The sequence below is a fragment of the Indicator indicator genome, chromosome 26 (genome assembly GCF_027791375.1).
Source record: "Indicator indicator isolate 239-I01 chromosome 26, UM_Iind_1.1, whole genome shotgun sequence".
Lineage (NCBI taxonomy): Eukaryota > Metazoa > Chordata > Aves > Piciformes > Indicatoridae > Indicator > Indicator indicator.
This window is the reverse complement of record NC_072035.1, coordinates 12929498-12955995: the sequence shown is the minus strand read 5'-3', so window position 1 is coordinate 12955995 and position 26498 is coordinate 12929498. Positions and strand designations below refer to the sequence as shown.

At 48.3% G+C, this 26498-nt stretch overlaps 1 protein-coding gene across 1 annotated transcript in view; it reads right to left on the bottom strand.

The window, feature by feature from the left end:
- Window positions 1-90: 90 nt before the first annotated feature.
- Window positions 91-26498, bottom strand: part of TAOK3 (TAO kinase 3) — a 97020-nt gene continuing 70612 nt past the window's right edge. Inside the window, exons 14-21 of the mRNA XM_054392782.1 lie at window positions 17747-17881; window positions 8914-9150; window positions 7692-7820; window positions 6517-6720; window positions 3290-3529; window positions 1975-2187; window positions 886-1068; window positions 91-337 (exon numbers count right to left, since the gene is read on the bottom strand). Coding sequence (XP_054248757.1) covers window positions 176-337; window positions 886-1068; window positions 1975-2187; window positions 3290-3529; window positions 6517-6720; window positions 7692-7820; window positions 8914-9150; window positions 17747-17881 — 1503 coding nt within the window. The 3' untranslated portion in view covers window positions 91-175. The remainder of the gene's footprint in view (window positions 338-885; window positions 1069-1974; window positions 2188-3289; window positions 3530-6516; window positions 6721-7691; window positions 7821-8913; window positions 9151-17746; window positions 17882-26498) is intronic.

Genomic DNA, 26498 nt, shown 5'->3' with positions numbered 1-26498 from the left:
GTTTGATCAGTATTTGTGGTTGCTTTTTTGTCTTGGGTTGGTTTGGGTTTGGTTTTGTTTTGTTTTTTTTTTTTTTTTGTGTGTGTGTGTTTTGTTTTGTTTTCCTGTTTGTTTTTTTTCTGTTTGGTTGGGTTTTTTTTGTTTCGTTTTGTTTTAATGGCAAAGAACTCTAATCTCATCTATAGTCCTCCTTGGGGTATTCTAAGGTCACCAGGTTCCCAAAGCCCATCCGCAAGCTCTCCACGTCAAAGCTTTCGATCTCCCGCTCCTGCCTTTCCAACAGGAACTTGATCCTCTCGCTGCGTTCCTTCTGGAGGGCGGCGAGCTCCTCTTCGATCTGAAAGGAGCACAGGCAGCAGCCCCTCAGCAGAGCATCACCACCCTGGCTACAGCAGCTCCCAACCCCCCAGCCAGGGCCAGATCATAGAATCATTAAGGCTGGAAAACACCTCTCAGATCATGGAGTCCATTCCGTAACCCAGCTACCATGCCCACTGAACCGTACCCTGAAGCACCACATCTGCAGCTTCTTGAACACCTCCAGGGATGACGACTCCATCAGCTCCCTGGGCAGCCTGTTCCAGCATCTCACCACACTCTCAGTAAAGAAAATTTTCCTAATCCTCACCCCAGACCTTCCCTGGCACAACTTCATTGCAGAATTACAGGCTTGGAAAGGACCTCTAGAGATCATCTAGTCCAACCCCCCTGCCAAAGCAGGACCTTAAGCCCACTTCCTCTCATCCTATCACTGGTTACTTGGGAGAAGAGACCAACACCAGCCCCACCACAGCCTCTTTTCAGGTAGCTGTAGAGAGTACTAAGATACCCCCTTAGCCTTCTCTTCAGCAGCTGCAGCCCCCCAGCTGCCCACCCCACACCTACCTTTTGTTCAAGGTGTGCCCTGCGCAGTGACACCCGTTGCTCCAGCTTCTGGAGTTCTCTTTCATGCTGTGCTTCTGTCTGCATCTTAATTTTGCTCTGGTATGCGTTGAGTAGCTCCATCTCCTGCTGGAGTTGCAGTCTCAGGGCTTGGCATTCTGCTTCTTGGGCCTCATCCAGCCGTAGCTGTAAGATCAGGGGAGGTTTAGGTTGGACATCAGGAAAAAAAGTTTTCACTAAAATGGTTGTCAAGGCCTGAAACAGGCTGTCTAGGTGTGGTGTCCTCATCCCCTGGAATGGTTGAAAAACCACAGGGATGTGGTGCTGAGGGACATGGTGTGGTGGTGACCTGGCAGTGCTGGGCTAACCACTGGGCTTGGTGATCTTAAAGGTCAAGTACCAGAATGATTCCGTGATTCATGACCATTTGGAAAACAGCATCCAGACCTCCACTAGTTAATCCCTTGCTGTGACACCAGTGACACACTGCTCTTCCTTTTCAAAGCCACTGGTGTAAGTGGCAGGATGAGAAGCCTGAAGGGCTTCACTCACAGCTGCTTCCCCACTCACACAGAGCTGGGAGCCTCAGAGAAGATCCAGTTCTCAAAGCCCAGGACACAATGAGAAGCAGGGAAAGGATGCCAGATGCTTACCACAAGAAGTGAAGTGCCACCTGATGGGTTCACAGAACACCAGGTTGGAAGGAACCGCAAGGATCATCTGGTCCAACCCTTCCTGGCAAAAGCATGGCTGGCCCAGCCCCTATCCATCTGAATCCTAAAAATGTCCACTGTTGGGGATGCCACCACCTCCCTGGGGAGACCATTGCAAGTCTGACAGTTCTCATAGTGACAAACTTCTCCTCTTGTGTCCAGTGAATCTCCCCAGGATTAACTGACACCCTCCTCACCTTTTCCATGGGACTCCTTGCTACAAGGGAGTCTGCACACGGTGACAGTGCTTATGAACACAGCTGCACTGCTCACCACCCAGCAGCTGGCACAGGAAGAACCCAGAGAGCTGCAGGGACTGGGCCCAGCTGTACCCTCCCTCCTCACACCTGAGTCAGGGACCCCCCTGCCAGGCACCTACCGCTTGTGAGGCCATCATCTCGTTGATGCTCTGCTCATACTGCTCTGCCAGGATGGCAAGCTTCCTCGTCTGCTCATCCTTCAGACTCTTCAAAATTGTCTTGTGCTCACTCTTTGGAGTTACTTCCAGCTGGTGATTCTTCAGTGCTTTGTACTGCTTAGTTTGCACTTTGCATGTGTCCTGGAACTGCTTTTTGATCTGCATTTCCATAGCCTGCCAAGGAAGGAACGATGTGAAGAGTACGAAGAGCTTTGGGAGTGGAGAGGCTATTAGTGCATCCAAATGGGCAGGTTGGAGAGACCATCACAGCTCCCCTGTGCTCTGTGCTGTCTCCTGCCCCTGCATGAGCAGGGTATGCTCCACACACACAACGATCTAACCAGCAGCATCAGCTCAGGCCCTGACTGTGGGACTGGACCAGGAACAGGATCCACTAAGCCTTCTGCAGCCCAGAGCACCTCCACCTCCTACCCCTGCTCCCTGCAGTTCACTCAGCGCATCACGATACTGCTTGCCCCCCCAAAAGTGTGTCCTTACTCAAGTCCTCTCATTTTGCTGCCTGCCCTACCTCAGCCATGCACTACATGGGGTCTGCAAACCTAAGCACTGGCAATGTGTGACCAAGTGGCTCACAGCAACACACCTGTTTGGATCTTCAGGGGAGGAACAGAACTCCCCCACAGCTCCTCAGAGCTTCTGATCAATCTGCAGCTGAGCTGGGACAGAGCACAGCATTCATCACACCCTAGCTCTCTCTCTCTGCTGACTTTGAAAGACAATCATAGAACCATAGAATGGTTAGGGTTGGAAGGGACCTCAAGGATCATCTAGTTCCAACCCCCTGCCATAGGCAGGACACTTCACAGTAGATCAGGCTGCTCAGGGCCACATCCAGCCTAGCCTTAAAAACCTCCAAGGATGGGGCTTCTACCACCTCCCTGGGCAACCTGTTCCAGTGTCTCACCACCCTCATGGTGAAAGTATCACCCAACAACCCGTTTCCACATCAAGGCTTACAGGCTGACACCAAGCAGGGCCTGAAGAAAGCCCAGCTCCTCAGAAGCAAACTGTCAGTTCCTTTGCTAAGGACCAGCCTGTTCTCACCCAGCAGCCTCAATCAGCACAGCACTGGAAGAATCCTCAGGGAGCTCTTTGCCATAGGAGCCCACAGGCTGCTGACACCAGAGCAGCCCTGCGCAAAGGGAAGGGGCAGGAGGGAGAGCGCAGGGTGCCGGTGAGCGCGGCGCTCCTGCGGCATGGAGGAGGCAGCAAGCACAGAGGCTGGAGGAGAAGGAGGAAGGAAAGCTCCCAGCACCTTCAAGTTCTTTGGTTGCTGCCGGAGCTCCATGAAGTGCTTCCTGTGCAGCTCCCGCTCCCGCCGCTTGTTGTACTCCAGCTGGTTCTCCAGCTCAGTCTGGTGCTGCAGCCGGATCAGGTCCATGCGCAGCCTCTGCAGCGTGTGCAGCTGCCTGTACTCCAGCTCGCGCGTCGACTCGTCGTGCCGGATCAGCATGGCGTGCTCCATCTCCTTCTGCGTCCGCTTCTTGTTCAGCTCCTGCCCGGGCACAGCACAGCACAAGCTCAGCCCTGAGCCTCTCTCCCTCGTGCAAGGCAGCTGCCAGGCCGCGTGTCCCGGGTGATGCCCAGGGCTTGCACCTGCCACAGGGAAACGCAAACCCAGCAGCGCCGTGGGGATGATAAGAAGGGCACAACTAGCCTCCATCCACCCTTCTGTCCAATCCCATCCATCCATCCTATCCCACCCACCCTCCTATCGACCCTGTCCCATCCATCCATCCTCCTCCGGCACCACCTGGATGACTCAGGGAGTCTCCAGCAGGTGGCACTGGGTCCCCGTGCTAGCCCTGCTGGGAATCACTCTAGTCTTTAATTAAATACACCCTGGGGTGCTCCAAGCTGGGCTAACTGGCAGAGCTGGCAGCTCTTCCTTGTTTTACGTTTACCTGAGCCTCTGCCAGGCAGTGGGAGCTGAGGCTTCTCCCCTGTCACCCCTCTAGAATGGCCAAAGCAGAGGTGAGCAGCTCCACCCCACCACAGCAGGTAAGGGAAAGAATTTAATCTACCACTGTATGCAGGTGGGCTTGGGCCCCAGGCACAGCACACAAGGGGACAGCCCAAGCCTCACACAACCTTGCACAGAAGAGTTCCTGCACTTGGAGGCCTGCAACCCAGGAAAACTTCCCTGAGTTCCAAGCCAAGGAAGAGGGAAGTGCCAGATTCTCTCCCTGATTACTGCTAATGTTTCTGTCTCAAGGTATCAGCAACCACCTGTGGAGCATGGAGCTGAATCCAGCTCAGCCAAGCCGTGATTACAGCTGTACCCCTTGCTGATACCTGGTGACCTTCACAGATGGTCTGCTGGTTTCAGCTCCCAGCTTTACAAACTCATCACTGTGCTTCATGCTAGACCAAGACAGGCACAGCAGGGGCTGCCTGGCACCATGCACACGCAGTGCCCAGCATGGGCAGGGCCCAGCGCTGGCTCAGTTTAAGGATTTTCTGCAGCAGAAGCAAAATATTTAATTATTCTGAGGTGTTGCTTGCCTGTTGTAATCCTCAACATCAGCACCTGCAAACAGGCACCTCAGTCCCTTTGGCTGCTGCAGCTGCAACAGGTTTAAGCCAGGAGGATAGGGAAGGAAACAGGGCCAGGCCCTGTTTCTGCATTCTCTGCCATAAGGATGTTTTTACATTTAAGCAAAACTTGCCCTTTGACAGCCAAAAATCGAAAACTGGAGCTACTGGTGTGCTGAAATAATTTCCTACTTGTGCCTGCACCCCAGGAGGGGGCAGCCAGCCTCTCCCCTGCCCATTCCACACCTGATTTCAGTTGTGAACAGAGTGAACAAACAGAGGCACTCCACTTCTCACAAACAACTCACTTTTGTAAAAGAAGAACCTCTGTGGTTACTTAAAACATCAAGACAAAAACCAAAAAAGATTCTGGAAGTATTATTTACTTCAGGTGTCTGATCCAGTCAATTTGGTCTAGTTAGCAGGGATGTTCCTGTCAGGAGATGCAGAGATCATTCTGAAAATGAGGTCTCTCTCTTAAAAGCTTAACTGCAGGAGCTCAGAGGGGTTAAAACACCCTGCTAGGGAACTGAATTCTGTTCTCATCCCAGAGAGCTTACGTGGTAAGGGTGCCCAAATCTGATTTTTCAGTCATTCATTTCAAGGGTGTCCAAATTAAGATGGACACCCTGAAAAAACCAGCAGCTGAGAAGCCCCAGGCACCTCTGAAGTCAAGGGCAGCAAAGCTCTGAGGCAGGTACAATGCAGGCAGTGTTAAGTATGCCAGACAATGGGATAGCAGCAGACTAAGTACCTGATTATTATTCATTTTTGAGCACTCACTCTCAGCCTTTCCTAAAACACTTTCTCATCTGATCCAGAGTCTTTATCCAAAAATAACATTCATGAAGAATTCAGAAACTCCAGTGAGTACCACAGAAGATCCTACAAGTGATAATTCTTTCTCCAAAGTGGTGTTTGACTGCAGGCAGCCTGCAAGACAAGGGGCTGATAACTAATGAGGAAAAGGAGGCTGTGGAATAGCTTCTCATTAACAAACCATCACCCTTCCTGTGCACTCATCTGGGCAGAGCCCCATGGAAAAGCAACATCTGATCATCTGCAGACACCCAGAATGCAGACAGGAGGGGACTGAACTGTTGGGATTTCTTACATTGGAAGCATTTCATTCTGCCACCCTCATGTTGTTCTTTGAAGGTCATGGCTGTTTTATTACACGCGTTTCAGCTGTGTAAGTTTTCTTTAGCCAACAAGTAGAACTCCTCCTGTGATGCCCTTTCAGCCATCTCCCAGGTGGCCCTGGCACTCAGCATGACACAAACTGCCCTGTGCTGTGAAAAAACCCAGCAGGATCCCACACAATCTGATGCCTGGGCTCTCAAGGGAAGCATCTGACCCAGCGTGGTGGCCTGCACAGCATTTCTGCCTGCAAGTCAACGATGCCTGGGACCCTCAAGGGTCATCTTGCCCAACCTCCCTGCAGTCAGCAAAGACGTCTCCAGCTAGATCAGGCTGCCCAGGGCCACATCAAGGCTGATCTTGCATGTCTTCAGGGATGAAGCCTCAATCACATCCCTGGGCAACCTGTTCCAGTATTTCACCACTCTCACTGTGCACAACTTCCTCCTGATGTCCAACCTAAATCTCCCCTGCCCCAGTTTCAAACCACTGCCCCTCATCCTATCCCCACAGGCCCTTCTGCACAGTCCCTCCCCAGCCTTCCTGTAGGTCCCCTTCAGATAGTGAAATGTAGCTTTAGCTCTCCCTGGAGCTTTCCCTTCTCCAGGCTGAACAAGCCTCACCTCTCCCAGCCGGGAGAGGTGCTCCAAGCCCTCTGATCATCTCTGTGGCCCCTTCCTATGGTTATCTCAGTTCTGTTCAGCAACCAGGAGCAGGCAGGTGTAACCTCACTCAGCAAACTGTTTGACAGACACGGAGCTGACCCGAGTAAAGCAAGGCTGGGGAAGGAAGTGAAGGGTGCCATACTTCCCGAATGTTCTGCTGCTCCAACTCGTGCCTCTTGATCATCGTTTTTCTCTTGAAGAAGCGGCAGTTTTTGTCGTAGTAGAGTCTCTGCTGGCTGAGAAGATGGGCCTCCTCTTCAGCCTGTGTGTGCTGCAGGTTCTCTTTATGTTTGGATATTCTTTCTTGCTTCTCTTTCTTCGGCGTGCTGTGGTCCTCGTTCATTTCCTGCGTGCACACAGGGTCAGAACAAGAGCCCTGAGGATGAGGGCGACACACGGCTTGGAGCACCTTCACTCTCTGCTGCTACTCTGCCATTTGGTTCGTGGAAAGGACACCAAAATCCTGACTGCACCACCAGAGGGCTACCAGCAGAACCACCCCTGTCACCTGGCCATGCCCAGGCCCTTCTGCCTCTAGAGTTGAATTGTGACCCATCAAGGGGAGGAGGAAAAAGTGGCCAAACACAAACATCTCAGGGGCTAAAGAGAGCAGCAGTGGTAAGACACCAACACACCTCTGCAGGGGAGGCTCTGGCTGGCCAGGAAAGAGGTGGGGTCAAACCCCTTGGGGCTGCCTTCCCAGCCTCACACCTCTGTTACAAAGGAGTCCAGCTTGGCCTTAAGGACTCATGCTTGATTCTCTATCAAATCACACACCTCAGAGTATAAAAACCACACCTCAGAGGGCTGCTTGCTATTCATTTTCTCACCTCTGCATTTTTTAACAGCAAAAGACTCTTGTGATGACGTGAGGATGCTGCACTTTCCTGCTGTTTGGGACAGGTAAGCTCTCTACTAAGTTATTTCCTTTTCAAATCCTTAGAAATGATCACAGGGCCTTTAATCAAAATCTAAAAAAGCTGCTCTGGTTATTTACAGCCTAAGCTCTAAACCACCCAAAAAACACATGAAGAAAAAGAAATGGTGAAGTGGTGAAGTCCCACGTTCTCTCAAACCTTGGCTCTAAAGATTCTGCTCTGGAGCAGAAGGAGAAGGCACCTCCAGCACCTTCACAGATTGTTCTAGAAATGCTGCCAAATGCTCCCAGTTCCTGAAAGTTGATTTGATGAGACTTTAAATTTGCTTCCAAGCCAACAGTATCCTTTAAACCCCTGGGCTGGCCCAAGTTTATGAAAACCAAAGCCTAACTGGTGCTCACTCCACACCCCTTCAGCCCTAAAAATGATGGTTTCTTGCCTCTTTAATCTTTTCCTTGCAAAGCTTGTATTGTTTCTTCTGACTTTCTAAAAAGGTCGCCAGGTCTTTCTTTTGCTGAGCCAAAATCTGTTGCTGGAATTTCTTTTCATCTGCTGCAGCTGCCTTTGCCTGTGAGGCACAGAGAGAGAGAGAAAAAAAAAAAAAAGAATAAACCCAAAAGGTGAGGGAGCAGGTACTGAATCCAGCACAAATCAGCCTTCTGTTGTGCATTTCTTGGTCTGTCATTCCCCCATCACTGTGCTAGACAAAGCCAGGAGCGTTCAGCCACATGAAAGCTGCTTGCAGGCACCCCATAATGCCCACATACATCTAAGAGTTTCCTCATGCTTCTGACCCTCTCCACCAAAAGCACCCCAGAGGCTAAAATCCCTCTAGATTGACCACATGGATTAACATGTTGATTCTGAATTAGACTGAGCAAGCAGCAAGCTTTGGCACTCCCTCAGCCAGGAGGCAGAAGCTCCCTCCAAAGTCTCCACAATTTGTCAGTCTCTTTTAGCCATGGGCAATGCCCATCATAGAATGGCTTGAGTTGGAAGGGACCTTGAATATCATCTAGTTTCAACCCTCCTGCCACAGGCAAGGACACCTCCCAGCAGACCAGGCTGCTCAAAGCCTCATCCAGCCTGGGCTTCAAGGTGATGGGGTGTCCACACCTTCTCTGGGCAACACATTCCAGTGTTTTACCACTCTGAGACTAAAGAGTTTCATCCTAATGTCCAATCTAAATCTACCCTGCTCTAGTTTAAACCATCACCCCTTGTCCTATCACCACAGGCCCTTATAAGCAATCCCTCCCCAGCTCTCTTGTAGACCCCTTCAGGTACTGGAAGGACACTAAAAGGTCCTCACTGGAGCCTTCTCCAGGCTGAAGAGACCCAGCTCCCTCAGCCTAACCTCACAGGAGAGGTGCTTCAGCCCTCTGATCATCTTTGTGGACTCCTCCGGACCCACTCCAACAGATCCTTGTCCTTGTGCTGGGGGCTCCGGAGCTGGATGCAATACTCCAGATAGGGTCTCCCAAGAGCAGAGGGGCAGAATCACCTCCCTTGACCTCCAGCAGGTTGACTTGTAGTAACCAATGTACTTAAGAGCAGGTGGTTGAAGGAATTCTTCCACAGCCATCCCTTAGAGACTTGGTACACTCCTCTCCCTCCCTCCGATCTTCACGAACCGCTGGGGAGCCGATGACTCTACTCACCTCTTTCTCTATCACAGCCACTTGCTTCTTGGCCAGCTTCTCCAGCTCAATGGACGAGTTGTTGGCGTGTGTCTCCACCTCCTTCTGCAGCTTGAGGCGGTGCTCGTCCATCTCGGCCTTCAACTTGTTCTCCAGGGCGATCAGCTGCTTCTGGTGCTGGCGCCGCATCCGCTTATATCCTGACATCTGTTCCCGCAACTCGTTCTCCTGCTCATGCTCATGGATCTGTCTTGTAACCTGACGTCAGGACAAGGGCAAGAAGTGCTGCGTGGCCTTCTTCGCAGACAAGCTCTCCCCTGCTCGCTCCTTACCTGTAAGCCAGACCCTGCGCTTTGCTGTACTCTTAGAAACCACCTTCCGGGGGCAGTTCTGCCAGGTCTCAGAGGGTGCTGCTCTTCAGTACCACCAATGAGGCCGTCAAGTCTCCCTCTCCTGATGTTGATCCCACCCCCCCATATCCTTCCCTGATGATTTTATGTAGGTGTGCAGTAAGAGCACCCCATGCCATGTTACAAACACAGGAAACAGCAGCTCACTAGTTGCTGCAGGAAACACTAGAGGAGATATGGACGCAAAGGTGGCTGCTGGACAACCTTCTCCAGATACAGGACTCAAATCCCAGAATGCCAGGCTGGAAGGATCATCTTGCCCAACCTTTCTAGGTGATGGTGGAGTTGAAATGAGATGCCATAGCACCTTGTCAAGCTGAGTCTTAAAACTGTCCAGTGTAGGGGAATCCACTGCTTCTCTTGGGAGTACTGCTACCTGGAATCCTGAGGGTGGCATGGACTTAGAAGACAGCATCCATTTCAAGAAACTCCCTCCCCAACCCAACTATTCTTTCCTTCCTCCTCAAGTCACCACAGTTCCAGTTCCATCCCTTGATCTCTATCTCCTGCAATGAACAGCCTCCTTCCAAATTCCTTCTTAAGATTCAGGAGGCTGGCAGACTGAGCTCAGCCCCTACCAGAGCTGAAAGTTTTCTAACAAGGGAACACTGTTCTGGAACTGTGTGCTCTTAACAAGATTGATCAGATGGTCTAAGCAGATTTTAAACCCCGCTCAGCTGAAACAAACTCTCAGGTTCCACATTCATTTCCATGCCCAAGTGTATCCATGTGAAAGGAAGAAAAAAACCCAACAAAACCCCCAGTAAGTTGTGCCAAAAAGATTGTCAGAAGAAAAGGCGAATGGAAACGCTTCCATTTGGAAAGGAGAAAAGTGTCCAGGGCTGAGTGATTGATTTAAACACACACTAGGAACTTCACACATGAAGATCTGCTGATCCTTTTCTGTGATAGTCCTTGGAGCCAAAAGTTTGGGCCCTTGGTACACGTTCAGAGCTGCATTCTCTGATTCTGATTGAAAGAACCTCTCCTTTCACATTTAACAAGCACGAAGCCAAGAGCTCAGCCCGTTGAAGGTGACCAGGGAAGCTCCTTGCTGCAGTCTGCAGGAGCCCAGCCTTCCTGATGAACTCCTCCACAGCAGCCAGCAGAAAGAACTGGCACCCACTACAGCATCGCTGTCAGCTGAAGGCCATTGCTCAAAGTAAGTTCAGACACAGGATGGGAAGCACCTACAGACCTGAGAAGGCTCAGGTTCAACAGAAGAGGAGCAGCAAACCAAACCCATTTGCCACAGCCCTGTGCTTCAGGACTAGTGGCCATTAGGAAGCAGTGTTCACCTAAGAGCTCCAATATCAATGAGCAAGTTTCCCACCATGCTGCCACCTGTCCCAGCTCAAACAACTCCCAGTGCTCAGGAGCAATGTGAAGAACAAGTCAGGAAGAATCTTCCCCTTGAAATGGATTACTAACAACTTACAATAACAAGTTACCAACCAAGAAAACTACAGCCAAAGGCTCAGCACAGAAACAAGACACAAAGCTGCTGAAGGGGACAGCCTCTGCTTTTACCCCATCCCTTCCAAAGACAATTCCAGAGGGAAAAGGAAACATCTGATTGCAAAGAAAACAAAGAACCAGCCTGGCTAGCATCAGATTGCATTACTAGGATGTGATGAGGGTGAGTTCACCAGGATAGTGACATCAAACATCAACTATGGTAAGTGATGGTAGTGAGGTAAGTGACAATGCATAAATCACATCCTCCTTGGACAAGGACTTTTGGGCTGTTAGTTTGACGCTGACTAAGTTAAAGACATAGTTACACCTCAGCAGCCTTCAAATGCTTGAGAGCAGGTAATGAAACAGACCTGAGGCAGCTCCCAGGGACACATGAGATTGTAGAAACGAGCAGAGAAACTACAGAAAGGACTTTGCCCACGGTAAGCACTTGGAGGAACCTTCCCTCAAGTTCATCAAGAACAAGATCTTCGACAAGAAGCTTCCAGGTAAGGAGAGCTGCTCTGAGAAGCCATCCAAGTTAAAGACAAGAGGCAGGTAAGACTGGCAAACCCTCAGCACTCCACAGATGGCACTGCCTACGTTAGATGAGACCTGCAGAGCACAGCCTTGGTCAGGGCTGGCTGAGGCTCGCGGCTCCGCTAAGCGCCGCGCAGCAGTAGAAGATCTTCCTGGCTGTGCTATTTTTGAGGCCCAGGCTTTCTGCGAGCAGTGGGACGCTCTGCACGGCACACTCCGTTCCAAGAAGTTGGCAGAACAAAGCAAACAGCAAGAGCAAAAGACAAAAATAAAATAAAAAAAAAAAAAAGGGGATCTAAGAATCTGCTGCCACTTTGCCAGTCTCCCTTTTGGTCTGATCTCTCGTGAGCTTTAGCAAGTGCACTTGTTTTATTTACAGCAAAAAATCATTAAGCTCTCACCCTTTTAAAAGTTAATAACAACAACAACTATTATTATTATTTATTATTATTAATTATTGTTATCTGCTCCTCTGCACACTCCATTTTCAGGTTGTTTCATCTTTTTCCCCCCTCAGCTTGTCTCTCTCGTGACAGGAATTCCACCTTTGAAAGATTTCCTACTGAGTCTGGGATATTTATCCCCAACAACAGGATGCAATTACTAATCATAACAGTAGCTGATAAAGCCTTCCAGTCCCAGCAGAAGATGAGACATTAAAGAGTCAGAGGGAAACAAAAGGAGCATTTCATTCCCCAAGACAAGAGAGAAGGAGAACAGTAGACTTGGTGGACACCTCATGGATTTAATGTCTGCATTCAGCATGCTCATGCTAAAGACCTAATTTATCACCATAATCTCTAATCGAGGCCAACACTCTTCAGAACTCCATCTTCAAAGACAAGGTCTCCAAATGGTGATCTCGGGGCATGGATGAAATGGGAAGAAATTAACATCAGTTCAGTATCAGAGAAGTACCTCAGACTAATCATGAATGAATAAAGGATTATGGGTTTAAAGACTAAGACCCTAATGAATGAACAGCTTCAGCAACCATTTTCAAAGGAAAATTTGGGCAAGTTCCAGTAAGCACCTTTCTGGTGTTCTTAGACAAAGGCACTTGGAACTTTACAAAGTACTTCACAAACTTAATCCCATAGATTAATGATGGGAAAAGAGATGACAATTGAGTTGCTCACTGCAAAAAATTTCTTCTCCAAATAACCAGAAAATGTCAGGATCCTTCACAGCAGAAAGCTGCAGTTTCCTGGAGCTCTATCTGCAGCATGCAATAATCAAGCAGGTCATCAGCAGAGCCCAGAAAGCTCATAGAGAACAGAACAGCCTTTATCAAGGTATGACATTTTCTCAGCTCCTTATCTCTCTGCATCTTTGGCACACACAGAACTGAGAAGAGAGATGTCTTTTCCAACCTACTCCTACAGGCAGTTCCCTTGCCGCAAAATCCAAACTTTCTCCAAGATTTTTGCTTTACATAAGGAAGTTGGGCTCCCAACTTCTCCTCCAAACCAGCAGCTTTTTAGACTTACCTAACCTCCACTATTTAACCAAGACACTGAACACTTTCCTAAAGGACAGTTACTGTCACCTCTCAAAGAACAAAACACTGAGCTTCCTCTTAGCTGGACTCAGCAGAGTACTGAGCAAGATGCTGCCAGCAGCCTCTCAACAGCAAGAGAAGAGTTTTGAGAAGTTTTGAGAAGTTTTGAGATGAGGAAGGACAAGTTCAGTATGTTCAGAGCAAAGATCTGTGAAGGCAGCTGCTGGATGAGTCCATCAGGAGAAATTCAACCACCTGAAATAAAATACTGCTTCAGCAGGAGAGGATGCAATGGAGCAGCCATGCTATAAACACACCTGGTTTGGAGTCAGGCTACCCTGGTGTCACTGGAGTAGCCACATCCAGAGGAGCCTGCCTACATCTACCTAGACATTTGGCTTTGCAGACCTGGGATGAGATCACATCAGCTTTTTGCTGGCATTTGGCTTTCACAGGGAATCCACACTGCCTGATCTTTCTATGAAGTTTTGACTAAACATTTCATTTGGAAACTGTAAATGAAGCTCTGGAGGCAGTGGGGAGCTAAGGGGTCAAGCATGAAAGACAAAGATCAATGCACCTCTGCACATGCTTAAAAAACACCCTTCACTTGCAAATGTTGAGATAGGTGTAGTCTTATCAACATGCAGAACCTCTACTCTTCAAACAACAGCTTCCTGAGCTTCAAGGCTCAGATTTCTACTTGTATTTTTTTTTTATTCATGGATCAGAGAGTCTGCAAAAGAACATGGAGATGTAGTAGGTACCTGATCTCCATTTCAGATAGTAACTTCCACTGCAAGAGCAGAAACTTGCAGCCTGTTTTCCACCACTGGTCTAAGTGAATGTTGGTTACTGTGCCACGAGAGTGTCTTGCAAAAACCAAACCAACAACCAAAGCAAACAAACAAACAAAAAAACCAAAACAGAACAGAAAAACCCCACACAACAAAAAAACCAAACCCAACACCCAAAAAACTCCTCCCCCCCTCCAACTAACTAAAAGAATCAAAAGAGGTGGAAAGATTGGTCTACACAATGGCCAAAGAGAACTAGGATCCAGGAAAGAATTATTATTAAAGATGGTGCTTGAATGATGACCAAAGCTCCTTCACCTTTCTTAACCACATTAGTGCACTCTATTTTTCAACCTGAGCAATACCAAAGCATCACTCAAAGGTGTATTCCCTGCTTCACTGTGGATATCCCACTTCCCTATTTTATCTGTCCAGTTTCCTTCTTATTCATGTGAGGCTTTTCCAGAGCAACAAGGCAGGGAAACCATGCTTAAAACTACTGGGACATCTGGAGTGCAGAGCTGTCTTTGTAGTTTTCCTGTGACCCCTGCACTCTTAGAAACCACTGGAACTTGTTTTTGGGAAGAGATCCAACTTCCAAGTTGGCAGCATCCTTTCAAAAATGCCAGGTTTCTCCCATTTGCCAGATCCTCACTTATGGGTAAACAACAAGGACTTGAGGACCCAAGACCCTGGGCTCCACCAGCAGGAACAGCTGTGAAGGAGCGTGCATAGCCCCTGGCCCAGATCCACTGCTCTTCTTCCCTAACACTGCCCTACTCTCATATTGAGGGGTGGTGTTCAGCAAAGGCCACAATGCACCCCAAATGTCATCCCATGTAAGTGAATTTGGGGTCAGAACTCTCATTTTGTGAGCCTCTGCAACACAGGCCACCTGATGCTCTCAACCTGGTTATTGAGGTTCAGGCCCACAGAAAGAGTCCCAGCCCACAGCTGGGGAAAGATTGGAGCTAGGTCATCTTTAAGGTCATTTTCCAACCTAACTCATTCTATTCTATGTGTGCAGCCCTTCTGTGCCCAGGAAGTGGTACCCAGCTGCTGGGAAACCAACTGCTGGTCAGCAGCAACAATGCAAGGAAGCATCAAAGCAGGCTGGTTGGGTGAGTTTTGAACACTGTGGGGCCTTAAGCATCCATTCACACAGGGTTGGCTTTTTCAAGATGCCACTGAAGAGTAAATTAACACAGAGAGACACATGAAATCTGAATTTCTGCTTTCCCACTGTAACATATAGATGTGTTTAGGTGTCAGCTACGTGGCTGACCTTGTCCCCCTTGCAGATATTTAAGCAGGAGGCAAGAGGGCAGGCACAAGAGAAGTTTTCCCTTGGCCAGAAGAGCAGCACCACTTGGCATCATCCAGCCACTGAACAGTGGTGATAGGATGCATGGTGATAAAGAAAAGTGTGTGTTGACAGACCTGCTGGCACTGCTAACCCAACACCTGTGCTGCTGGTGTTCTTCATGTTCTGTAAAACAGATTCCAACTTAAGCCTTTTTTTCCCCCCCTAGATTTCCATTTTAGAAGATGAAGAAGTGGGAATGGAAGATTACTAAAGGGAAAGGTTAACTGAGATAAAAGACTTCTGTGGTAAACACAGAGGAACTTCTTCCCCCATCACCTCAGAACCTAAGGACACAGTGAGACCTCCTCTAGCAGCAAAGTGGTGCTTTGGGAGCTTGTCTCTATACTGGGAAGGGGATCCATGTACCTATGAGCGGGACAACAAAGCTTTTGCAGGACACACTCTACCACATGCTTTTTCTAAGGCCTGATGGCTAACATAGAGAGCTTGCAGTGGGACTTCCCTCCTCTCCAGGAGATGCTGTGCAGGAAATGTTCACCTTCAGTGTCTACCTGGCATGAACCCAGACATGCTCCACGTCACAGCATGTCCCACAGAAAAGCCAGTGTTAATTGAATCTTTATCATCATGTGGTCACTGAAGCAGAGAGATCCAGCAAATCCAAGTGACTAAGGAATTAAGGTAGACAGTCACAGCCCCCCAGGAGGCTGCCATGGGATTTCGGAGTGACCTTGGGACATTAGCTGTCTCTCGATGAGCTTAGAGGTCTGGGAAGACCTCACAGCCCACACCTTGATACCAGCACCTTTCATCAGCTCCTAAAGGGACCTTGCCATGCAGTGGCTCCTGCAAGCCAAACAAGTAGCCCAGGGCTGCCACATTCAAGAAGACAGGAGTTACGGACTTTGCTGCTGAAAGAGGACAGAAAATGCAGTAGCCTTCCACAGGGAGTAGAAGAATATGAATATATTCACCACAGATCTGTTTATCAAGTGGTATCTGTGTTTGGAGTATGATCAAATCATTCATCATTTCTCTCCTCCAGCCAACCTAACTGGATCCTACTTGTATTTGTTCAGTGCAGGCAATAATGCTGGCACTATACTGGGTGCAAGCACACACACATACACCTACAAAGGAGGAAAACGCACAGGAGAGAGGGTCTCCAGGAGACCAGAAAGCCTGCCTGTGTCAAGTGTGCTACATGGAGTCCTCTAACGCACCCATTTCTAGGTCACTCTTCCAACTAGGGGAGAGGAAGGAGGGAAGGGGGAGCAGGGGACACTGACCTGGAGAAGCACTCGTGGTATGGCTACCCAGAAGTGCACCTGCAAAAGATGGAACTCAGATGCTCCCCTCAAATGTCAGCACATGAAACAGAAGTCTGGTCAGAAGTCTGAATGCCACAGCATCCTTTTAGATTTTAACAGCAGCAGCAGCCACAAGCACACATTAAAAATGCTGGCTACTGGCACCGCTGCTGCTTTTCTCCTCCACTCACAATCTTCAGCTGTGGTCACACACACACACACACACACAGAGACAGACAGAGCCTTGTGCATGTGGAAATGGGAAGCAATTTGGGGGGATCAAGAAATGGTGGTAGAGAAGGAAAAAAAACCCCACTGTTCAGGCAGGGTAAAACAAGAAGGGGAGGGCTCACTGGTGTAATTTCGGGGTTGGTCTAGGATGATGTCATAGCACTGAGCAAGTGCCATGGCCAAACAGTGGGTACTTTCTAACGCTCCCCATCCATCTGACCTCTACTAGCATCGAGCTGAAATATTGTGGATGACATTCCTTTTAGCTTTAAAAGGCCATTTTTCACCCCTCTCCCTCCAAAAAAGGCTGCTCCCGACCGCAGCCCGGGCGGATGCGAGGTGGGGGAGGCGGCACGGCAACTAACTCTTCCGGCACACACCCCTTTCCCTACTACAAAGGCATCCACGGCAATCACATTTGCAAGAGTACAAATCTTGACGGATTCGTCCCATCCCCCTCCCTCTTTGTAAGCACACAGCCCCCGCTGTAAGCCCTCGCCGTTATCGCAGCCCAGCAATCCTTGCTAGGGATCAAGCGGAAAGATGCAGCCACGGCAGGGCTGCTTGAAAGGAATGAATGAATGAATGGATGGAAAAAAAAATCCAACCAAAAAAAAGCCAAACCCCAACCACACCACCAAAAAACCCACCCCAGCCAGCAGCTCAGCTGGGAAGCAGCAATCTTATTGTTTCAAACCCCATCTGCAGCTGCATCTCCAAGGCATTTCAGCACATTTCCCACGAGCACATATCCACACTTTATGCACATGCAAATAAATAGATTAACAAATGATCAGTGGCAGGTGGGGGTGAATAAAAAAAAAAAAAAAGGGGGGGGAGGGGGAGGGAATCTGTGTGACACTAACTTCACCCTGCAAGGTGGCTTATCTCCCACAGACTGGAAATACTGGAGAGTCCACAGACTGGAAATACAGAGAGAAATTAAATCTAGAATCACAGAATGAGAGGGGCTGAAAGGGACCTCTGGAGATCACCTAGTCCAACCCCCCCCAGAAACATGTTTGAGATCTCACACACAGGGAGCTAAAATATCTTTCAGTGCAGTATCTAGTTGCTATGCCAACAACAACAACAAAATAATTAGGAGGGGCGGGGGGGGTGGGAAGAGAGGAATAAAAAAAACAAAAAAACAAAAACCAAAAAAACCCAAAACCCCACAAACAACCAAAGCGACAAACAATCAAAACCCACAGACGAATCCCTGAGCCCTCTGTGGAGGGTGAGGTGAAGAGGGGCAGCGGGGTGGGGTGGCTGCTTACCAAAGATGCTGATTTGATTGTGGCAAAGCGCTCTCGGTTCCGGTAGTGGAGGGCCTGATTCTGCACTGACTGGGTAGGCCGCACCTCAGGCCTGCGATCCCTGTGGCCCACCTCATCCCTTATAAATACATGATCCTGCAGAAATGGATAAAAAGAAGGAGAAAGTCCGGCTGTGCTCTTCCCGCGGCGGCTGCCTGGCTCTCAGCCCTCTGTCTGCACAAGCGCCGCTGTTGGAGAGGCATAGTTCAGCTGGCTGCTAGCCCCGGCAGCTCCCACCGTACAAAATGAATAAGCAACACATTGCAGGCTGGGGTTCGGCGCGTCAGCTGATCGCTAGCAGGATGCCTTTCGAATCCCTGGATCCACTTCTCTCTTTTTTTTTTTTTTCCTCTCCTTTCTTTCTTTCTGTGATTTTTTTTTGTTTGGTGTTTTTTTTTTTTTTCCTTTCCCTTGCCTTTTTTTTTTTTTTTTTTTTTAACCCTTCAGCGTTACAGATGTGCCACAAAACCCCAGCCTCAACGGCACAAAGCGGTGCGGAGCGGTCGGACTCCTCGGAAGGGTCGGCTTCAAGCACTGCAAGCCAGCAATCCCCTGGAAAACGTGATTTCCATCTCTAGCAAAGAAGGTGCTCTTCCCTTTTAACACCAGAGCAACATTTTGCCTCATTCCCTTTGCTGAGTGGTTTTGTCCTCGATAGGGTTTCTTTGTCTCCTGCTTGCTATCTGCCGTGGAGGGTGAGCATCCTGGCTAAAACCACGGCAGGCAGGAGAGGACCAGGAAAGCCTCCGTGACCACTCAGGGATCCTGCTTTCCAGTCATGATCCTGCCCGGTTCTAGCACTTTCTCTCCACAGCCCACAAAGGATTTTTTTTTTTCCCTCCCTTTTAAAGCAACAGCTCCCAGCTTTTAGCAGGGATGGTTCCGGTGCTCACTGGCAAGGCTTCGCGCGGCGCGGTTCTGCAGCTGCCAAACGCCGCCTGCAAGTTTCGCCCCGGAACAAAGCTCTGCTCTAGCGGATGGAGGAGAGACCCTCAGCAAGAAAGGCTGCTGAAAAAAGATGCCACCCCAATCCTGCTAACTGAAGGGGTGACTGCCAAAAGGTAGTGTACCCACAGGCTACACCCTTAGGATGGAGCAGCCGTTGGACACCAGGCACTGCCTCACACCGCAGCGGTGTTGGACTCCGCTGGGTAGCAACAATTGTGGCTGGTGTTGGAACACCTGCCACATTGCCATCTCCCACTCTTTTGTGACTCCCATCATCAAGCTCCAGCTCCAAAGAACTCGAAGGAAAACCAAGGTTCTTCCTGAATTAAATCATAGAATTGTTTTGGCTGGAAGAGACCTCCTAAAATTGAGTCCAACCATCAACCTAACGCCAACCTGGCCATTAAACCATGTCCCAAAGTGCCACGAGCTGTCAGGGTCGCAAAGTAAAGCCTCCAAACATGAGCAAACACCAAACAGCAACCAAAAGGCTCCAACCCTTGCAGAGAACAGCCAGCTCTATCTGTAACTCACTGCTTTCATGCACTAGGTGTTTGCAGGCAAGCAGAGGCAGCTTTGTCACCCTGCTGTACCAGAGCAGACACCTGTAAGGTCAGAAAGCCCTGTGGTGAGAAACCAGCCAATATGCAGCAGCACCTGCACCATGACAGTGCTGTCATGCTGATGCTCCTTCCCCCACTCTGCAGACACTTGTTTTCCTCTCTGATGTCCTCAGTTTCTAGCTGCCATAGGACAACCCGGTCTAGGGGAAGGTGTCCCTGCACATGGCAGGGGGTTGGAACTGGATGATCTTGAATGTCCCTTCCCATCCAAACCAGTCTATGAATCTGTGAGAAGGCAGAATGGTTTGAAGCTGAGGGACAGTAGGTTTAGACTAGATCTTAGGACAAAGTTCTTCAGTATGAGGGTGGTAGGACTCTGGAACATGCTGCCCAGGGAGGTTGTGGATGCTTCTTCCCTGGGATTGGTTAAGGCCAGGTTGGATGAGGCTATGAGCAACCAAGTCTAGTTGAGAGGCGTCCCTGCCCAAGGTGGGAAGGTTGGAGTAGGTGATCTCTAAGGTCCCTTCCAACCTAAGCCATGCTATGATTCTACGATTCTACTTTATTTTCTTCTCCCAAAAGCTTGCTCAGAGACCCTGCAATTGTACCTCCTTCCAGGGATTGGCACAAATCAGGAAGTTGTTTTTGAAACTTTTAGCTCCAGCTCTGTCAGAAAGAGATGCAAAACTGCAACCTCAACTCAAGTTATTCATCAAGTAAAATCTGAGGGAAAGCACCTCAGAAAGTCATCAGGTTTGGGTCAAGGTTATCTTCTCAGCCCTAAACCTGCAGTTCAAACATTGGTTTGTTGTTAAAGCAATGTATCTTCTGTGTACATCTCACTTTCAATCTGTTTTTCTGTATTCATTGCAATCCAACTTCAGACATTCTCAGATCACAACTCACGCAACCATCAGAATCCTTCTATTTAAGGTCAACAATTTAGAACTTCCAACTTTCTGCTAAAGAAATAATTTGTTCTTCTGACTGTATTATCTGCTGCATGAACAGTTTTCAAGCTGATAACCCCTTATGGGGGTATTAGGCTGGATGTTGGCTTTGAAATCATAGAATGGTAGGGAGTTGGAAGGGACCTCTGGAGATCATCCAGTCCACCCCCACTGCCAAAACAGGATCACCTAGGGCAGGTCACACAGGAACACATCCTTGGCGACACATGGGTCTTGAAAATCTCCAGAGATTCCATAACCTCTCTGGGCAGCCTGTTCCAGAGCTCCAGCACCCTCACAGTGAAGTTGTTTCTCATGTTGAGGTGAAACTTCCTGGGTTCCAGTTTGTGCCCACTGCCCCTCATCCTGTCACTGGGCACCACTGAAAAGAGCCTGGCCTCTACTTCTTGACACCTACTCCTCAGATAATTCGAAACATTAATAAGATCTCCTCTCAGTCTTCTCTTCTCCAGGCTAAACAGCCCCAGGTCTCCCAGCCTTTCCTCATCAGAGAGATGTTCAGTCCCCTCATCATCCTGGTAGCCTCTGTTGAACACTCTCTAGTACATTTCTGTCCCTCTTGAACTGGGGAGCCCAGCACTGGACATGATACTCCAGAGAAGCCCTCACTAGGACAGAGTAGAGGGCAGGGAGAACCTCCCTTGACCTGCTGGCCCCACTCTTCTTAATGCACCATATTTGTGAAAGTTAACCTCTGTTCAGACACATGTTGATGTACCTGTACCATGAGGCACACTGACACCAGCTGGGTAGCTAAATGGTTACCACTGGTGTGTTGTCTGAGCACCCTAAGAGGACTCATGGGTTTCTCCTCGGTGATGAGTCTTGCCCAAGGTTACCTGACAGTAAGAACCTGAGTTTTGTTCTCCAGTCCCCAAGCCAGTTCTACCACATGCTGTCTTTTCATCCTCCTCACCTGCCCCCAACACCAGCACAACATTATACCAACATCTGCTTAATACCACTGCCATGCATTTTTAAGAGCAACACTAACAGCAGGTTGCTAACAGCATCTTCATCTTATGTCCCAGATATTCTGGCTAGACTCGTTCCTGATAAACACTTGATAATTACACTGAGCAGATAATTTTTGCTTTGTTTTTAGAGAAAGATGTAGCTCGTTCCAAGAAACACTAGGGAAAAACTATCAAACATACATGCTGCAACAAAACTTCTTAAGAGAATAAAATACCTCCTCAGGAGACAACTGGAACAAGCAAGCTAGAGAAGCAAACAGAAAACAACTCAATAGGTAGATAAGAGCTGGTTTTATTCCTACAGAAATGAAAAATTTGCCTCAAAATTTACTCAGAGCAAAGCCAGGCAGACAGATCTATAAATCTGATTTGCTATTTACGTTTTTTTCAGAAGATAATGCTGGCATGTGGCTGAAGTAACCCTTACCATCACAGAATTGTTTTTGGTTGCAAAAGTGCTCTGTGACCATCCCATCCAACTGTCAACTCACCACCACCATGGTCACTAAACCATGTTCCAAAGTGCCATGGTTACAGGTTTCTTCAGCACCTCCAGGGATAGTGACTCCACCACCTCCCTGGGCAGCCTTTTCCAATGCCTGACCACTCTTACAGCAAAGAAATTGTTCCTAATCTCCAACCTAAGCTTTCCCTGACACAATTTTAAGGCCATTTCCTCTCACCTGATACTAAGAAAAAGTGACTGACCCCACCTCACTACAACCCTTGCACTGACACAGCATCAAACACAAGAGTTAACAAAGTACAACCACAGAAACGAGTCCCATCATCTTCAGCAGCTGAATTGGAAACCAACACACATCCAGACTGCAACCTAAGATCGCTCTGGACTAGACTAAAGCTGAAAAATCCAAACTTTCAACTCAAAAGGAACATCCACAGAATCATGGAGCATCAGGGTTTGGAAGGGACCTTGAAAGACTGAGCCCAACCTCCCTTCCCAGAGCAGGATCACACAGGAACACATCCAGGAGGGTTTTGAATGTCTCCAGTGAATGAGACTCCAGAAGCTCTCTGGGCATCCTGCTCCATGGGCTCTGTCACCCTCACATTGAAAAAGTTTCTCCTTATATTCCTACGCTCCAGCTTGCATCCATTGCACCTTGTCCTGTCACTGGCCATCACTGAGCAGAGCCTGGCTCTGTCTTCCTGAGACTGCCCTTCACATGTTTATAAACATGAATGAGGTCACCCCTCAGGCTCCTCTTCTCCCAGCTAAAGAGACCCAGCTCCCTCAGCCTTTCCTCACAAGGGAGATGTTCCACTCATCTTTGTGGCTCTTGCCCACTGCAAACCAAACCAAAGCCTTCACAGGCACTGTTTAGACAGGAGGATTCACTCACTGGAAGGCCTGCCAGTCTCCCTGACAAACAGGAGAGGCAGTTTCTGAGCCACAGTAAAGACTTGAATAGAACTGCAGCAAATCCCTTCTAAGAATTTAAAGAGCCCAGGAAAACAAGAGTGTGCCATCATTTGTTTTCATACAAGGCACTAAATGCCTCAATGATCTACAGAGAGGTTTAAGTATCAGCAGTCTTTCAAGAAAAGCCTTCATGTCACCAACCTGCTTGACATGATTCCAGAAGGTCCACAAGGGGTCACGGCTGCCAGCACAGGCAAGCCAAACCTCAGTAAGTCATTACCTAAATAGCCTTTACATCTCATAAAGCCAACATCTTTTCCAAGTATGACTCATAAATCTTGATATGTAGGAAAACAGCCTCAGCTGGAACTCATGTGGAGCTGCCATGCCAGAGCTCTCTCCATCTACAGAATCCAGCAGGAACGCTGCACGTTAATCATGGCAGCAGTAGTTGATTTTTAATGGATTTGGAAAGTCACTCAGGCTGCAGCAGTTATTACAGAATTACTTTTTTATTACAGACATTGGGCAAGAATTTTGTGATTGTCAACTACAAACATCCTCTTTTCATCCTTTTGTTAGGAGCCAGATTTTAATGAGATTTCCCTGCCATTTTTATTGCCCAAATGTCAGCTCCATAAGTACTGATGACATTAAGGGTCAAGTAACAATAGCAACAACTCTGTATTGCCTCTTACACATGACCCCAGACTCTTCCATCCTGCATTTTACAACCACACAGGAAGCACCTGGACCTGATGGAGTAGTCACGAAGGATGGAGGGCCATGAAGAATATCAGGGGGCTGGAACACCTCTGCAAACAAGGACAGGCTAAGGGAGCTGGGGTTGGTCAGCCTGGAGAAGAGAAGGCTCCAGGGAGACCTGCTAGTGGCCTTCCAACACCTGAAGGGAGCTACAAGAAGGCTGCAGAGGGACTGTTTACAGAGGCCTGGAGTGCTAGAATGAGGGCCAATGGTTTGAAATTAGAGAAGGGGAGATTTAGATTGGATGTCAGGAACAAGTTCTTTACCATGAGGGTGGTGAAACACTGCAACACCTTGCCCAGGGAGGTAGTTGAGGCCCCATCCCTGGAAATATTCCAGGTCGGGCTCCACAAGGATCTGAGCAACCTGATCTAGTGGAAGATGTCCCTTCTCACTGCAGGGGGCTTGGACCAGATGACCTTTGAAGGTCCCTTCCAATCCAAACCATTCTATGATTTCATGATTCTGGGGCTGTGATGCAAACAAATCCAAAGGCCTCTGATGCTTGGAGCTTCGAGCCTCAGAAAATCTCAACAAGTGTTGGCAATTTTGCCATCTTGGTCACTTCACACAGCCTGGAACATCCTGAGTTTGTTAATTAACACATTTGTGGAATGCCCTCATTTTACACAACGCTTTGAATGAACCCACACGTTAAACAATCTCCTGTGTGACCCAGTGCCCACACAATGGAGACAGCTGGCTAAATAGTTCATTTTCCTTTTACTCTTTAAAAGCTGGCCAAATGCAAACCAAAAACTCAAACTGGAACCCCAGGTTCTTTCCATTTGATGACTGCCACCAAACTCAGCACTCCCTACTTCTCACCTGCCAGAGCAAAAGCAAGTTGTGTGGATCAGCTTCATCACAGCTTACAGAAGCACAGCTATAGCAAGGACAAAGACAAATTGAAGGCTTTTTCAGAATAAGGAACTTGACCTTGAAAACAGAAGGGAATGTATATATATATAACCCCTCTGAAGCGTCCTGTTCCAATTCCACATGTATTAATAGATATATACATATATATGTATTAATAGACATATATACAAAGCAGATTTCCCTTTAAAATTGCATTTCCCAAAGTAACAGAGAATAATTTAAAAAAAAAAATCATCATGTACTGGATTAAACCAATATTTTTGCAATACATCCTGGAATACATCCTGTTACACAGTCTAAATTTGCCTGCTGCCTACATACAACAGAAGGTAACATTTGCCAGTTGAGAAGGTATCTATCCACTGAAAGAAGCAGTGATCACTGCCAGTTATTAATTATTTTGTAAAGACCTGTGCTTCCAAAATTACCCCAAACCACCTGGGTTAAGTGATCTGCAGATGATTTCTTTCACAATACTTCAGGTATAAGTGTGCAACAGACCCTGATTTAAAAAAAAAAAAGAAAAAAAAAATCTGTGTAGTGTCATGTTTATGAATTCTGCTTAACTGAATGCCTTCATCTCAAGAAAACAACTACACAGAAGCTCAAGAGGACTGAATTCATAGCATCAGAATCTTCCTGTGTTTTTACACAGTGTCCCACAATCACTATAAACCAAAACACTATTCTTCAACTAAGCAGGAACTCTGCTGCTTTCACAAATGAAGCTAATGTCTGATGAGAGTGGCTCACATTTTGTTTTCGTCAGCTGTCATGACACTGAGCAGTCAGCAAAACCGTGACTGCTGTGGAAATCAGCCCCTCAAAACTTCTGTTTTAATGCATGCACAAATGTATGTGTGTAGAAATGCTTAATGATGCAAGACTGAAGTTACCACACACTCCTGAAACCTACACAAAACGAGAAAGAGCTCCAACTATAATCACCCACAACCTACAATCAGTTGTGCCACTCTTCATCTAATATGGCTCTTTGGGCTGGTATTTTGTACCCAACGCTGTTTTCAGCAAGCTGAAAATAAAACCACTTCTAAATGTGCTGTTGCAGAAAGATGTAAACCCTTGAAACCTATGCAACTATCTGTCAGCATCTCTAAATGGCTCAGGTTGGAAGGGACCTCAGAGAGCATCTACTTCAACGCCCATGCCATGGGCAGGGACACCTCTCAACTAGACTTGGTTGCTCAAGCCCTCATCCAACCTGGCATTGAACACCTCCAGAGAAGAGACATCCACAACTCCCCTGGAGAGCTTGTCCCAGAGTTTCACCACCCTCCTACTGAAGAACTTCTTCTTAAGATCCACTCTAAACCTATTCTCCCTCAGCTTCAAACCATTCCTCCTTGTCCTGTCATTAGGCACCCTTATGAAAAGTCCCTCTCCAGCTTCCCTGAAGGTTCCCTTCAGGTATTGGAAGGCAGCTAGAAGGTCCCCCTGGAGTCTTCTCTTCTCCAGGCTGAACACCCCCAGCTCCCTCAGCCTATCCTGATAGCAGAGGTGCTCCAGCCCTTGGATCATCCTTGTGGCCCTCCTTTGGACTCGCTCCAATAGCTCTGTGTCCTTCTTGTGCTGGGGACACCAGAACTGGATGCAGTATTCAAGGTGGAGTCTCACAAGAGCAGACTAAAGGGGCAGAATTCCCTCTCTTGCCCTGATGGCCACACTCCCAGCACAAAATTTGCCTTCTGAGCTGCATGAGCATACTGCTGGCTCATGGGGAGCTTCTCAGCAATCAATACCTCCAAGCCTTTTTCTTCAGAGCTCCCAATCCACTCTGCACTAAGCCTGTATTTGGTGCCTAGGGCTGGCCTGACCTAAATGCAGGACCTTGCACTTTGACTTGTTGAACCTCATGCAGTTTGCACTAGCCCACTTCTCAAGCCTGTCTAAGACCCTTCTGGATGGATCCCTTCCCTCAAGTGAGCCCAGTGCACCACACAGCTTGGTGTCACCAGCAAACTTGCTGTGCGTGCACTCAATACCACTGTCCATGTCACTGACAAAGATGTTAAACAGCACTGGACCCAGGGCAGACCCCTGGGGAACTCCACTTGTCTCTGGTCTCCACCTGGACATTGAGCTGTTGATCACAACTCTTTTGAGTGTAACCATCCAGCCAGCTCCTTCTCCACCAAGTGGTCCAACCATCAAGCCCACATCTCTCCATCTTAGAGCAATCTTTTGTTGAAGACGAGATTTCTT